Raw genomic sequence first — 16,935 nt, 5'->3', positions numbered from 1 at the left:
TTTCGATTTCTTTTTTCGCGTAGAATCACCCCCTTTCCGCTTGTACCGCCAGTTACCAACCACCCTCTATAAATACAGTAAGACAAAATACAATCGTAAGACAAAACGAGACAACTGCTTCGCAACTTTTGATTCAACTTTTTCAGTGTCGCTTTAAATTGACAATTACGATGGCTGCGAAGAAAATTTCTTCTTTCCGCGTGTACGAAAATTAATCGTTTTCCATCACTGGAAAATACACCTGAACAAAATGTATCTTTCTTTGTTATCGTTCACGAAAATGCCAGAAATTCAACATGTGGCAAACAACAATTGAAAAATATTTATTTTATTATAGAAGCTTTTCTTCTCGATTATAATATCGTTAATCGATCAAGGCAACGTAATTACAAGAAAAACGAAGATTGTCAGGATTCGTAGCGGAATTTTTCAACGCTACCCTCAACAGCTTTTTCCTTCGACTCGATTGTCTTTTCTGGCGAGAGGCGCGGTCGTTCTGCGCGATATAATGTAATTTCCACGGTTTAACGACCACGTTCAAGTCCTGTGGTAGACTTTTGCGGGAAGAAAGAGAAACGGACGATGAAATAGCGACGGACCGCGATGGAAACGGCGAGAGAAAAACGAACTAGAGGATTTATTAGGGTCGGAATAATCAGTCCTCTTTCAGATCTGTTGCAAACACCACAGAAAGGACGACGCTTCTCCCGCTGGAAGAGATCGCAGGGCAGAAGCGCGATAAATGGAATCCGACCACTGTGTCACGAAATTTCGCCAACCATCGGTCGTGAAATTTATTCGACGAGGAAACTTTGGCAGCAATGATCGCTTGTTTCTCCGATGTTTCGTGTAATTTTCGTAAACCGTGTTATTTGGTAAAAGAACAAGGTTTGTTTCCTTTGGGTATAAAAGGATCATCGTCTAGCGTCAAGTTGTGTCTAGTGTTCTGGTATTTTAGCGAACGATGTCGCCCATGAAGAAACAGCGAGTACAAAGTTCAAGCTTCCTTTCTATCACGTTCAATCAAAGTTCGACGAGTATTTAACGGAGTATTTAAATACGAAAAATTACAGGTTTGATTTTGTATGGAGTTAAATGGAAGGAGAAGTATAGATACGTTTCAAGAACTTCAGTACGTTGGAAAGTCAGTTGACAGTGCTAGTCGTTTTATTTGCATTTTCGTTAATTAGGTTACAGTGTTCTTTGATATTGGTATATCAGGAAATATACGATAATGTTCCATTGGGTTAATTACATTGCATGTTATAATTTCTTTCTTTAGTGGGAATTGCGTGGCAAATTAGCCGGCGAGCTTAATTTTCATCCTAACTTGCTGATAATCTTCTCACACAAAATGCAGCAACAGCTGCTTGTTAACATTGTTATTCGTTAGTATTAAATTACGATGAAATTCCGAATGAGGAAATTGCAAGAAAAAATAACAATGCGCAAACCAATAACATCAGAGTACCAGTTTTAGGAGAATTAAATCATTGATAAACGTAAATGCGAGCAACATCCAAATACTTGGACAATTACGTGCTTATGCAATGTAATCATGTTGAATCGATGTTGACTGCAATTATCCATTGAGACGGTATTAATAATAACGAAGAATTATACTTCGATACGGACACGTATAACGTTGTAATTGTTAAACGACTAACTCGTATCTCGTGCATTAACAAGTTACAGCGGAATAAAAATGTCTCGTACATCGGATGTTTAATAAATATTTCCAATTACATTTTCTTCAACGTTGAGCGATCACATAGTATACGACGATACAACGCACGGAATGTTAAACGCGCGATCATGTTTAACGCATGCCGTGCTTTTCGTTAACGGCGTTCGTACGTTGAATTTTAATAATAGAATTTTTCGTTGGCGTCGAGCGTATGATTTATTATAAAACTACGACGTCCGGTATCGGGGAAATATTTCGCGTTTCGCACGAACCAGCGGAGCAGCAACATCGCGCATACAATCCAATTAATTGCGATACTGACACGACCTCTTTTCGCCATCAGCCTTTTACACCGCTACACTTTCCGCGCTGTTAATCCGTTAATGCCGTGCCAGCTCGAGTTCCCCTAAAACGATATCGATCACCACGTCGCGTACTCGTAACGCGCGCATCTCCGCTAAAGCGGTCGAATTTTAATTATTTGCTCGGTGTATATGAAACATCGTCGTGCGAAAACAAAACTTGACACGCTGCGTTCATTCAGATACCATTTTAATCGAATTTTTACGCTGTTTTGTATCTTTTAATTTCTTGTATAGTTAATTAGAAATTCCAGGTATTTCCGCGTGGTGTACAGCCACAGGACGAATATCGCATTGTTTGTAGGAAAATAAGAAGAAAATGTGGAACAAAAGTTGTTGATTATCGGGTTGGTTGATGGGAAAATCGAGTTTGAAAATCGATCAAGTATACTTGAAGCTAATTCCGGACTGGATAGGACTAAATAATCGACAGGAGGTCGTTCTGCGTGTGAAAATAAGCGTTTTCGAGGAAAAAATATTTGAAAATTTATCATACGCGTGTGCTAGTAGTAGAATTCCTAACTAAACAAATTCAAAGTCTATTTTCTTGAAAATTAACGCTAGAACTACCGACAGTTAACACGAAGCTATTTCTATCAAAATTAGTCAAAATTACTGGTCTTTAAAAAATACGTAATAATAGAATATTTTTATATTTATTGATTTATTACTTTCTTACAGAAGCAATTCTATGTTATGTGGTACATTTTTGCTATTATTAATCCATCTGCGACTATGATCGACCTAAACGAGGGTTGACACATTTATAAAATTGTAGAACCAGTCGTTTTGACTGCTGTGGTGTTTCTAGTGTTAGCATCTAGCGATCCAGCGATCAATCCGGAATTTTCCTGATAACTGATATCGTCACATTGAATGACACGCGATAAAAATTTGAAGAACGTGTGGCAAGTTGGAGAAAACGAGGAAACTGTTTAATTGGGGTTCGATAAACAGAGTGCAGGACTCCTGTACACTTTGACAAGTACCAGTCATTTTCACTGCTATTGGTATAAGTAGCCTGATATAAAATTATTTTCAGTTTGAATACATGAAAAGCGAAATAAAATTCATTATATTATTCTTTCAGTTATCGTTGAGAAAGTCATTAGACGATTGCGGGAAGAAATATAACACGAAGTAGGAATTTTAAAACAAAAACTGGCGTGGTAGTTTTCGTGTGATGTTATGTAGGTTATATTATATTAGCCACAAATTAAATTTAGATATATCCAATCGATAATTGGCCAAGTTGAAGTATACTTGATCAATTTTCAAAGTCGATTTTCTCGAAAACTAAGCCGAAAATGAGAAAATAGTATCCCATATTGTTTTCTTATTTTTCCATAAGAAATCTCGTCGTGGTCGCTTTTACATGTTATTCGACCGAATTTTTAATTACGTAGGAATAACATTATGTTTAACGAATACGATCAGCCGACAACGCGATGCAAATTGGAAATTAATCGACAACGTATACTTCGTTGCGTCAGTCGGAATTCTGCGGCATTTGCTTCTTCAACAATTAACGCTATGTGTCACGGTTTAAGTAAGCTTTCATCGGAGAATAATGGTACACAGTTTTGCATGTAATGAAATATTGACAGAAAGTCAGTTTCGTTTCGTTGCTAATCCTGGAACCGCGTCGGCAATAATTTCGTTGTACGCGATATCCCCAGTGAACTCTGACTTTTGCCGCGCACGCTACTAACCGCATGAAGCGTAGGATGTTTCATTCATTGTGCAACGATAAAATAACACGAGCGTCCTATCGTACGGCGATAAAATTCACGGTATACGTCTTAAAGAGAACTTTGAGGGAAGATAGAGAACGCGATTTCGAAAGATCGTAAATGTGTTTTGCGAACAGACTTTGCAACAGTTTAATCGAAAAAATCATTTCTCCTTTTTTTATTGTTAGTATTTTATTTTTTATTTTTAGTATTCGTGCCTTGTCGATTTAGTTGATCGAAAGTATAACCAGGCAAGGAAAAATCCTTGAAATTTGTCAACAGAAAATTCAATCAGAATTAAATAATTTTATAATCGATATGCATTGATTCATTTTTTAAATTTCAAAGTTGAACTCGATATCATTTATTCCATTCTTTCCATTTTTTTCATGTTGTTTTGTTTGGAATAATTCATACATATTTGCTACAAATCTAGAAGAAAGTACTGAGTTGGCAACTAAGTGATTGCGGGTTTTGACATTACCACCTAATGACAAAACCCGCAATCACATAGTTGCCAACCCAATACACTGTTTTTACACCCCAACGACCATTGTTGAAAAATAACTTGGGATTTGTACAATAATTTGTTGATTAATAATATCGACAGACAGCAGCCGGTATATTATAATAAATTTCATTCTTATAATTTTGGGATTTTTATTATTAATTTTTATTATTAACATCATTATTATTTTTAGCATTAATTTTGAGTATTTTTATCGTATTCCAAATATTGCGAACGATTCTGAAAATTAGTAACCCGGTCTCTCAACTATCAGGTTGGCAACTATGTGATTGCGGGTTTTGTCATTAGGTGGTAATGTCGAAACCCGCAATCACATAGTTGCCAACCCAGTTAGTAGTTAGTCGTTGAAAACGATCAACACACAGGGTCCTTTTTTTAGATATCAATATATTGACAATTTTGTTAGAAAATACAGCTTAAGATGTGTAATCCTTATACCATTACACGAGATTATTTTTTTTCTTTTTTTTTTTTTACTAAGATTAAATCTACCACAGGCTTCTTTATGAGATTGAGAATTTATCAGAAATAGCGTGTACCTTGGCACACAATACACGAGGAGATTATTCTTTTCTTTATCGAAATTAAATTCATCGTGGGTCTTTTTATTGAATTAAATATTTATCAGAAACAACGTGTGTACACCTTAACGCATTTCGCGGTAGAAATACTTTGCAGATTATCAGTTAATCGTTGGTCACGTAATACATAGTGTCCCCTTTTATGCTCTTATTAATGTCGCTGGAGTATTATCAAGAATTATTATGCATTTAGAATTATTATAATGCAGCATACTATGCGGCCTGTAAGAACTTTTTCAGCCTCCAGTTCAATAGGGCAATGTGAATACCAAACATAATTACTATTTACCATTTTCCCGATTATTCATATTTTTCTAAAGTGCAATTTTTAACGAAAACACGAAGATTGAAGAATATTTGCGTGTAACAAATGTAGCACGAAATATACTGCGAATAAATCGTTAGAAAAATAAGGAAAAATTTCAGAAACCAATTTTGACAAAGTATCAAGTCCAAGCCATAAATAGTAGAATCTAATAATTAGCAATCTCATTGTGTATTTAATTAATTATTAGACTTCATTAGGAATAGACTAGAAGATGGTAGAATTTTAGGTTGAGACAAATATTTGTTCCATTCGTTGAATCTTCTTAAATTTGCATATTTACAATCAGACTTTGGATGTTTAAAATTGAAATACGAAGTAATATGCAGAAAATATCGAAAGGAAAATGGTCGCTACGGTATTTAGAGAGTAAACCAATTTCTTAAACAAATTTCGACTCTGCAATTCCTCGTAATTAGAATGCGGATGTTTACGCGTTTATGAAGAAAAATTGAAACGTGCAAAAATGTATAAAAATACGTACAGCAATACATGAAATATCCAAAGTAATTCTTTATTATACTATTTCTTAAACGTTAACCGGTTTCAAAATTTAATTTAAAATTAACAATTCTCTCGTTCGTCTAACTTTCTGCAAATTCTCATATTAACAAAAATCGAGAAATCGGATGATATAAGAATTTACATAAAAAAATAACGATGAAGGTGAAATCTTAAATTAAATTTTGTACACAAAATTTACAAGAGTACGATTGACGTACATAAGAATTTCAATTCGCATAAACGTCCACCGTTTGCTCCTAAATTCGCCAAAGATACGAATTTACATAAGCAACTGCGGTTTAATCGCCAGTTGAAAAAAGACATCGGTCAATTTAATTCACGCTCGCGAGTCGCTCAAAAAAGAAAAAAGAAAAAGGAAGACACGCGTTTTTCCTGCACCGTGAAAAAGCCTGGAGGAATGCCGGATCACGTTCCGACAAATTTAAAAGGTCGTGAGCGAAATTTCATGTTTCTCCGCGGACAGCCAACGTCCGGGATTTACTTTAATTGCGATTTACTATGCGAAGTAAAACTCCGTGGCTCAGCGTGCACTTACGCTCGTACTAATGCTGTCAGACGCTATCAAATCGACGTGGTCCACTTTGTCGCTCGTTTGTTTTTATCACCGAAAAAAGGCTGACCGGCACATGGCTATGAATTCAGCCCGGCGATCCCTCTCTCATTATAATATATTTGAATAAATCTCCAGTTTTTATAGTCTGCGGCGTATTTTTATCGTAATCCAAATTTTGCGAACGATTCTGAAAATTAGGAACCCGGCTTGTTTCAGCACAGAACCATAGGACTTTATTTTAATGCGACCGAACAGTCTTTGCAACTGACGTTTCTCTCAACTATTATCATCCCAATACACTGTTTCTATACCTTAACGAACATTGTTGAAAAATAACTTGGGATCTGTACAATAATTTGTTGATCAATAATATCGACAGACAGCAGGTGGTATATTATAATAAATTTCATTCGTATAATTTTGGGATTTCTATTATTAATTTTTATTATTAATGTTATTATTATTTTTAGTATTAATTTTGAGTATTTTTATCGTATTCCAAATATTGCGAACGATTCTGAAAATTAGGAACCCGGTCTCTCAACTATCGGGTTGATAACTATGTAATTACGGGTTTTGTCATTACCACCTAATGATAAAACACGCAATCACTTAGTTGCCAACAATACACTGTTTCTACACCCTAACGACAATTATTGAAAAATAACTTGGGATCTGTACAATAATTTGTTGATCAATAATATCGACAGATAGTAGGTGGTATATTATAATTAATTTCACTGGTATAATTTTGGGATTTTTATTATTAATGTTATTATTATTTTAAGTATTTATTTTGGGTATTTTTATCGTATTCCAAATTTTGCGAACGATTCTGAAAATTAGGAACCCGGTCTCTCAACTATCGGGTTGACAACTATGTAATTGCGGGTTTTGTCATTACCACCTAATGATAAACCCTGCAATCACTTAGTTGCGACAATTATTGAAAAATAACTTGGGATCTGTACAATAATTTGTTGATCAATAATATCGACAGACAGCAGGTGGTATATTATAATAAATTTCATTCGTATAATTTTGGGATTTCTATTATTAATTTTTATTATTAATATTATTATTATTTTTAGTATTAATTTTGAGTATTTTTATCGTATTCCAAATATTGTGAACGATTCTGAAAATTAGGAACCCGGTCTCTCAACTATTTGGTTGGCAACTAAGTGATTGCTGGTTTTGTCAATACCATCTAATCACTTAGTTGCCAACCCAATACACTGTTTCTACGCCCTAACGACAATTATTGAAAAATAACTTGGGATTTGTGCAGTAATTTGTTGATTAATAATATCGACAGACAGCAGGTGGTATATTATAATAAATTTCACTGCTATAATTTTTAGATCAAAGTAAAATCTGTTTTATCACGAGCATACTGATGCCAATGCTACGTGAGTTGTGCTTTGCAAAATTGTACTAATGTTAGTTTTATGTAATTAGTACTAGTCTTGTGCGATTCTACCAATTGAAATAAAATCCAGAAAATTCTACTTATCTCATAAATAATTGTATTTATCAACGAAGATAATTCTTGCTGATTCGACTATGGTTCAACATGGTCTGATGACTCATCTCTCTAGCGTTAAAGAGCGAGACTCGCTGTGACAATTTGTATCACAGTAGAATTCCATTTATATATTTTACTTGAAATTTTAATTAGTTTTTCTTCCAATTATACGATATTAAATTGTCTGGAAAGTTTCTTTCGTTTTAGAAGGGAACAATAGACGCGAAACATTTTTATATTATATTTTTTTTCGCACGTAATGCAAAATGGATCATACGATGCAAATCGTAGGATAAGAAAAGTAATGCGTCAAAAGAATATAAAACGAAACATATAGTGCGTCTATTGTTTCCTTGTGAAACGAAAGAAACTTTCCGGACAACCTAATACCTGGCCACGCGAAAGTCTCAGGTATCTGACAAAGTTTGTACATTCGTAGCGCGATATAAATCGTTTCATAGTGAGATAGACCGATGAATTCTCATCGAATCGGATGAATATTTCTTCCTTTCGCCTGTATCATTCTACTTTCTACGATTTTCTCATAAACCGCAACGTACATTGAACTCGTTCGTAATAGAAAAATTTCAAGTGGAATAAAAGCTAGAAAAATGAGACGGTGAAAGTTCTATCAATTTGGCTTGATCTCTGTTTTCTCTGGTTGGGCGGATGATTGTTTTAACGGTGGTAAGATCGAGACTTTAGCAGATTTTAAGCAGCTAATAGGCTGTTTGTGGCGAACAAAGTGGAGAGATTAAAAGTTGGAAAGCACGCTGTGATAACAAGCGAATATACGGGAAAAGCGTAATAAAGCTTTCGTGATTTGAACAAGTGATACGAAACAGCTGATCGAGACTGGCGATTTAGTCGCGGCTAATTAACTTTCTCACAATTAAGTCTACCTTCACCTTACGACATTTGCCCTTTGCTGTCGCACACTCCAATTTTCCCTCGTTTTGTCAAATAGAGTCGTTCAAAGTGCAACGATACATCCAGCGTTTTTATTCGTTTTCGTATGATCTTTTTTAATTTTCAGATTACCAGCCATACAGATGACATATTTTCGTCATTCTTCGTCCAATCTATCGAGATTTCTAAATAAAATTAATTTTAACGTAATTTACGATAGTTTGATCAACTTTGTATATGAGAAATTTTCTACAGAAATACACGTTTGTCAATTGTAATTCCCTGCTGTATAATCCTCCAAGTAGAATTTTATTTATTTCCAAGAATAAAATCCCACCCTTAATACAGGGGTTAAATGCCATACGATCGTATCGTGGAAGAAAATTTCATCCCTCGAATATTCCGTGTCGTAGCTTTTGACCTTTTTCGCAGTTAATCGTCTGTTCTTCTTCCATTATCTTGAAACATTGTAATTGTTAAACAATCGTACGTTCGTCTGAAAGTTTCGGATCGCGTGTATTTCGACCATTTCAGCAAAGCAAAAACCTTGTTCCGCAGCTGGTTGCAAAGCTCATGCATTTAAACGCGCCCTTAACTTGCTACTTGCTAGCGAGTTTTCTTTCAACTTACGACAGCGCTTTTTCAAAAGAGTGCTTAATTTAAACAATTGTCAAGTCACAGGAAACGTATTGCCTCATTGATATTGAAAGTGGCGTTCCACTCGGCTGACAAACTTTCCACAGTTTTGGTAAAATATCGCACGGGATCTTTGGTGTTACGAAGGGCTGGAAAGAGAAGAAGCAAGAAGATGGTAAAGAATTTCTTCTTCCCAAAGCGGAAAATATTTTACCGAAATAAAACACTCAAAGACGTATCTTCCCACGATTGCTCCATTCTTTACGGAAAGGTGGAAAGCGAAATGGAGAAATGTAATAAAATAAAATAGGATAGAATTCTATGCCGAGCTCTTTGTATCATCGGAATCAAAGTACTCGGCCAGGTGTTTGGAAAAGGAAGATGGGATGGTAGAGAGGATAGAGAGAAGAGATTCCGGGAAATGTTCTTTCTAAGCAACATTGCCAGTCAGAAAGACAATTTTTAACTTTCAAGTCCTTCTATCTGTCGATATTCCGAATATCGTTAGGAGAGGATAAAAGTAACTGCGATTTTCTCACGGCTAGGTAACGCGTGCACAGAATTGCAATTACTGTAAATTCGAAATTATTGAAAGAAGGAGAGAAAAAGTTAGATATAAGAAAAACGTGTGAGATAAATAAATAATAAATAAAAATACTAAGAAATGTGTCAGAGAAACATAGACGCGTAAGGGAAGCAAAGAAATGTTGGCGACTAAGTGATTGCAGATTTGTGAATACCACCTAATGTTAAAATCCGCGATCACTTAGTTGCCAATCCAATACAAAGAAAATGAGAAGACACGTTGCGCTTTGTGCAGAAGACCACAGAAATAGTAAACTTGATGCTAATCGAAGCACAGTAAAAATCAGACAACTTGAAACTTTAAACTTCCATCCGCTACTTTGTGTAACAGATGGCAACAATATCTGTTTCCATCAACAAATTCTGTTCTATGGGTTGGCAACTAAGTGAATGCGGATTTTATCAATAGCATGTAATGGCAAAATCCGCAATCACTTAGTTGCCAACGCAAAGAGAAAAATATTGCGCTGCATCGTTTGGCACGAAGCTTGTTAGCGAACCAAGCAACAAGCGATAAATCTTTTTTGCAACATTTCATTCGGACGCGGTCGTTGAGGAAAATTTGCCTGCGCATTCGCAAGCTGGCGATTTTTACGAGCAACTGCCGCCTCTGATTAGAACAACCGCCGCGTCTCTTATATTCGTTGCTCCTTTTATCGTTGCCTTCGCTTCCTTATTATTCACAGCCGTATCAATGCTTTAAATTAATGCCATCTTCGCGCGGGGCTCATTGTTGCATAAAATACGCGGCCGCTCGTGCCGTGAATTTATAGCGCGATTACCGGCGACCTAATGCACGCTCGCCTTGTAAATCTTTCTTGATTCACGTTGGCCGCGATACAGTGTCTGACAGTGTAGCCGGTTGTAATGAAATTACATCGCCATGCAAAGTATCGATGCAACGAAAGGACAAGCTTACGCCGGTGTGTAAAAGTGCTCGGTCAAATGGAACTGTTATTTTTACTTTCTCTTTGCAGGTAACAGCAAAAGCCAAGCGAGTTTCGGCTGGCAAGAAAACGAGATAGCACGAGTAGATGATAATAAAATCAGCACGAAAATGGGTGTATTCGTGTTGTTTAAAATGTACGATCATTGGATGTTTTTTAGCTTCGTTTTAGGCAAGGTCGCTCGATAAGACGATTCGTGTTATCGCAATCGCGACCGGGTGTTTCATTGAAAACTTCGAGAATTATATTAGGTTGTCCGAAAAGTTTCTTTCGTTTTATAAGGAAATAATAGACGCGCAATGTTTTTTGTTTTATATTAGTTTATTGAGTTGTGCAGGGACGTAATAATAGAAATAGAACGAAATGGATGATATTTAATTGAATAAAATAATATGAAAGAGAAATTGTTGTTCATCTATTATCATCTTATGAAACGAAAGAAACTTTCCGGACAACCGCGAGTTTCCATAATCAAAGCAAGGACTCAGAATGACTTGTATAAATAAATAAATAAAAAGGAGAAAGATGTATTAAATTTCTAAACAATTCTAAAATTTCTCTGCATGAAAAAAGGTACCTGTCTTAAAGAAGATTTCCTTGCAAACTCATTTTCTATATTTGCATATCTTTTTAATAGCAAAAATCCTGCTTACATTAAACAATACAATTGAGATTGCAAAAATTCCACTGCATATCATTTTCCCCATCGAATCATCCAATTTCTGTAAGTGGAATTTCCACTGTCCTGTTAGTCATAGCTAACGCAGTTGCCTAGTATTTTCTATATTTGCATAGCTTTTTAATAACAAAAACCCTGATTACACTAAATGATACAATTGAAATTGCAGAAATTATCAGCCTGAAATTCCACTGCATATCATTTTCCCCATCGAATCATCCAATTTCTGTAAGTGGAATTTCCACTGTCCTGTTAGTCATAGCTAACGCAGTTGCCTAGTATTTTCTATATTTGCATAGCTTTTTAATAACAAAAACCCTGATTACACTAAACGATACAATTGAAATTACAGAAATTATCAACCTGCAATTAGAGTGAATATTATTTTCCCCCATCGAATCGTCCAATTTCTATAAGTGGAATTTCCACTGTCCTGTTACCCATAGCTAACACGGTTGCCTAGTAGAGCCACGCTGTGGCCATTGCACGGATCGACACAAAAGCTTCGCTCGGCGAAGATGAAGATCGAAAGCCGACAAACGCGGTGGACAGAGCTGCGACCTGTCCGATCGTTTCCGCAAACAAGAGACTGTACACGCGGCAACAACAACGGTCGTAAACAACGAAGCTTCCGGATGTAAAACAACCTACCTTTCTCACAATAGGCGCCCTCATAATCGCCGGACCGGCACTCGCAGAAGGGTCCACTGTCGGTGGAAATGCAGATTCCGCCGTGTTGGCAGGGATCACGCGTTTCACAGGCATCCGTCGTATTGGCTGTCATCATGTTGCGTAAACTCTGCAACAGACAATGGAAAGAAACGTTAACGTACCGGCGGATATTAAAGCGGGTTTGGATATCGCGCGACCGGAAGCCCACGACAAATCGATATCGAGGGTCTCTTTACACGAAAAGAACGCTGAAAATATGCGATGAAAAAGCAGAATCCTGTTCTTCCTCCAGAAGAAAAAAAATTTTCCTTTAAGAGACTATAAATGTTTTCTATTTTTTACTTTTTCCTTGCGAACGTACCTTTTTCTGATTAGGATTGGAACTAGTGTGTTTGTGTGAAAATGGCTGGTACTTGTCAAAGTGTACAGGAGTCCTGCACTCTGTTTATCGAACCCTAATTAACCAGTTTCCTCGTTTTCTACAACTTGCCACACTTTTTCAAATTTTTACCGCGTATCATTCAATGTGACGATATCAGTTATCAGGAAAATTCCGGATCGATCGCTGGATCGCTAGATGCTTACGCTAGAAATGCCACAGCAGTCAAAACTGGTTCTACAATTTTATAAATGTGTCAACCCTCGTTTAGGGATCATGGTCCCAGATGGATTAATAATAGCAAAAATGTACTACACAACATGGAATTGCTTCTGTAAGAAAGTAATAAATCAATAAATATAAAAATATTCTATTATTACGCATTTTTTAAAGGCCAGTAATTTTCACTAATTTTGATAGAAATAGCTTCGTGTTAACTGTCGGTAGTTCTAGTGTTAAGTAGCTTGTAAGTATTATTTCACTGCTTGGTAATCAATGGGTTGATGAGAAAGTTGAAATGGCAAATGACGTGTGAGAAATGAAGATTTTTGTCTATTTCGTCGTCAGCATCATTCATCGCTTCGGTACTGCACAATTTCTGCGTTTACAAGATTTAGAAGTTTAGAAGGAGAACAAATGGTAAAAGCATAGTCTAGTTGGCGCTTACGATCGCAGCTTTATCGTGATAGCCCTAAAAGCTAAAATAAATTATTCTACGATTTATAACTTCTTTTTCGCTGCATTCTGCATGCAGTTTACGTGGTTGCTCGCTAAATGAAAAAGTCGTATCTTTATTTTCTAGCGATATTATTAGCTTACTCTTTAAATTAGCTTCTTCTTTTCTATCGTTTATGACTTTAACTGTTCAATTAGAAAAGTGCAAAATTACTCTCGATATATAAAAAATTAAATCAAACTTCGACGTTGGCTCGTAGGTTTCAGTCAAAATTCAATTCGATCGTTTAATTCAAATTTCAGGATCATTCGATCACCGAAATACAAATTATTATCGAACGAAGCATAGAATAGGAATAAAAATGAAATATATTAGAAGATTAAACAAATTATCCTGAATTATTGGACTGTAATCTCAGGACCCAGTCCTGGAAATGTAACGTACATTTCATTATATTTGATTATTATTTTCCTATGTTTTTTTTTTTTACAAATTTTTGTTTGGCACGTCAAACAATTTTTGATTCCAAAGATTTATGACGCGTTGGATTGAACGTAGAGTCCAATGTTCCCAATATTCGCCAGTACAAATGCCAGAAAATAAATTGATGCTTTTGCGATATTAACGCGTATTCCATAACTGTCCAAATTTTACGCACTTCTGTTTAATCGCCAATCATTTAATCCATCCCAATTAACATGCTGTGTTCCAACAAGTTATAAAATGATAATTCCATGTGTGATACGAATAATTCATTATGTTGGAAAAATGTAGCACGAACCGATATCAAAATCGTATTAACAAATGCTTAAAATGAAACTGATAAATTTGATGAAATTAAATAAAATTCAAAGACGCAGTTGGCAGAAACAAGTTTCGTACAGTTGCTCGCATATAACATACGTATAATGAATGTAATTAATTGTATCATGAAAATTTTTAATTCCACTTTTGTTTTTTTATAACGCAGAATTTAAAAATACATTTCCTGTACCAGGAAACGCTATAAATATCGAATGGTTGTCACATTTTTATTTCCAGGAACAATTACAAAATAAATTAGTTGGATTTGGTGCACGGACTTGCCCTACTTTCGCTTCCGCTCACAAGTCTCATAACATTTCCCATTTTTAACAAAACTCTGTAATTCGTCGTAGATTATATTTCGTTGTACTTAAAATTGCACAATGTATTAAACAATTGGCTTTAATAAAATCGCTACGTTTTTCTAGCTTTCTCTTACGTCTTTCCTGTCGAGTACTCTGTGATATCTTTATCATCCAGTGGATTCTTTTCAATTTAAAAACTGACACGCCAACCATCCTGAAACTCTCGAACGTGAACGTACTGCGACGATCAGAAGATCTTGCAAAATTGAAATTCATCTCGGCGACAAAATCCAGCAACGCTTAATCTTCGTTGGATTAAAAAAAGCTTCAGCCAGCGAATGATCCGGTCTCAGCACGAAATCCATCAGCTGTGGGACGCTGCGAGCTACCGTGTTTCGATGCCACGTCCGAGAGAGCAGCGTTTGCTTTCTGTCCAAGGCTCTTCCATCTCGATTCTTCGTCATCGTCAAAATGGCCAAGGGCCAACAACCGGACGATCCACGTAATGGACGATTTCGACGTAACGTGATGGACCAGACCAACGTGGTTGACCCGATAACCTGATACGTGCGGTCGCGAAAGCTCGCTTTCTGGTCTTTGGCAAGCTCTCCAGGAGCAAGTCGTGAATATGTAGGCCGTGTTGCATCGTGGGAAGCCAGTTTGCCTGAAAGATGATCCCCTGGTGCTAGCGTTGGCGAAGACGAAGAGAGAAAACAGAGGAAGGCGCAAGCGAAAATGAGAAAAAGAAGACGAAGACGAAGAGAAGCGTCGGTAGCTGTGAACAGCGTAACGCTGGCTATGTCTGCGTCAGGACTAATTAAAGCTCGTTTCGACTAATTAAAGCTGGTTTACGCATACTGCAAGGTGGCTGTCTCCGCGCCACTTCCACGATCCGCGTTTTACCGTGGAAATTGTAGGAGCGCGGCAACCACGCGTTTCACGAGCTCAACACGCGCGCCGGAATCGTTGGCCATAGCAGTTCGCGCTTCAGGACACTCGTGAAAAGCGGCCAGAGAGATGCGTTTGTTGGGCAACGCTTCTATTGTATCTTCTCTTGACGGCTGTCTGTAGCTCGATCTTTCCTTTATCCTTTTTTCTTTGAAATTCTTCGAAGGACCTGGGGGTGTCGGGCGAGTTATAAGCAAGCGGAACATGTGATTGTTGGGGCTAAGACAAAAGACGTGGGGTTGCTAAGGGACGAAAACGAATTAACAGTCAGCTCTGTGCTGTCTGTTGCAGTTGAGTTGCAGTGAGTTGTACGTTACCAATGGAACACATCATCGCGACCTTGAGATACCCACAGTTAACGAAGAAATATGCAAATTCAGATATAACATGAGAGTTAACAACCACCAAAACCCATCAATTACTCAATTACTTGACACGATCGGATCAGATCCGCAGGCTAAAAGGACATTACATTAGATTCAGCTAGAGTCAAACATACGATAATTATTTATTATTCACGTTACGGTACCACGGCAGAGTAATTTGCTTATAATTTTCAATGAGAATTGATTGTAAAATTCTTCCAAATAAAAAAAAAACATTGTGAGTTGAGAAGTGAGAGAGTGGGAATTGCGTCGTCGAGAGAGCGTTGGACGACGAGAGTTGCAAATAAACTATCTAGTTGTCTTAATTATAATACGTTGCTGTAATTAGTTCACGTTAAACAACCATCATTTTCTGTTTAATCCATTTATTGTAAATAAACTAATTATAGTAAAGACCGTACAATAGTACGGTTTGTTATTCGAATATTCTAATAGCTGAAATGTTAGCCAAATGTCAGTCAGTGGCAGAGAAATTCTTCCATTACAATTATTTATTTTTATTAGTTTTATTGTTATATTTTATATTTATCATTAGACCGCGAATGTTTATGAATTTTGGGAAATTTGCAGAACGCATAGGATGTGCAAAAATGTACGTAATGAACATTTGACCAGTCGGCTGTTGCGAAGTGAAAGCTGTATACCTGAGACGTGGGTGAAAAAGTAAGCGATGACGAGTATACTCGTCAGACACAGAGTACGTGTGTTACAGTATAGAATGAAACTGTAACGAAATGAATTTTATTTTTTCATTGTATCATTTCATTTTTCATTGTATTATTTCATTGTATGAAAAATTGCCATTTCTTTGCGACGAGTGTACTCGTGAAGAACAGCTAACTGGTTAAAGCGGAGCGCTACGATATTTGTACGAAATAAATTTTTATTCAAATTCCCTTCCTTCAATTATCTTCGTAAGAATATAAATTCGCGTATTGTATCTGGTGGCAGAGCAAATGAAATGTCGATGTATCTTGCCACCCCGTAGATATTAAAACAAACTAACAATTCCCTCTGTTCGAACGATAGAAATTTAATATCAACGAAGCTTCTGGCCACTGTGCTTTTGTGCGAAAGTTCCACGTGCGTTACGAGACTCGTCACGAGCCAAACAAACCGCTAAAATAATCGACGAGATACGAAGCATAAATATCCTGGCCATAAATATTTCGCGAAATTATAAAAA

The 16,935-nt window shown here is 36.5% G+C and overlaps 1 protein-coding gene across 11 annotated transcripts in view; it reads right to left on the bottom strand.

Annotated features, from left to right (window-relative positions):
* The window catches only part of Nrx-1 (neurexin 1), a 629,819-nt gene that overhangs the window by 385,381 nt on the left and 227,503 nt on the right, over window positions 1-16,935 (bottom strand). For all 11 annotated transcript variants that reach the window (XM_069131031.1, XM_069131033.1, XM_069131034.1 and 8 more), the window contains one exon: window positions 12,231-12,378. In XM_069131031.1, coding sequence (XP_068987132.1) covers window positions 12,231-12,378 — 148 coding nt within the window. The remainder of the gene's footprint in view (window positions 1-12,230; window positions 12,379-16,935) is intronic.

Source organism: Bombus flavifrons, chromosome 17 (assembly GCF_040668555.2).
Source record: "Bombus flavifrons isolate JBK064 chromosome 17, iyBomFlav1_principal, whole genome shotgun sequence".
Taxonomy (NCBI): domain Eukaryota; kingdom Metazoa; phylum Arthropoda; class Insecta; order Hymenoptera; family Apidae; genus Bombus; species Bombus flavifrons.
Note: the sequence above shows the minus strand (reverse complement) of the source record. Positions and strands in the feature narration are given on the sequence as shown.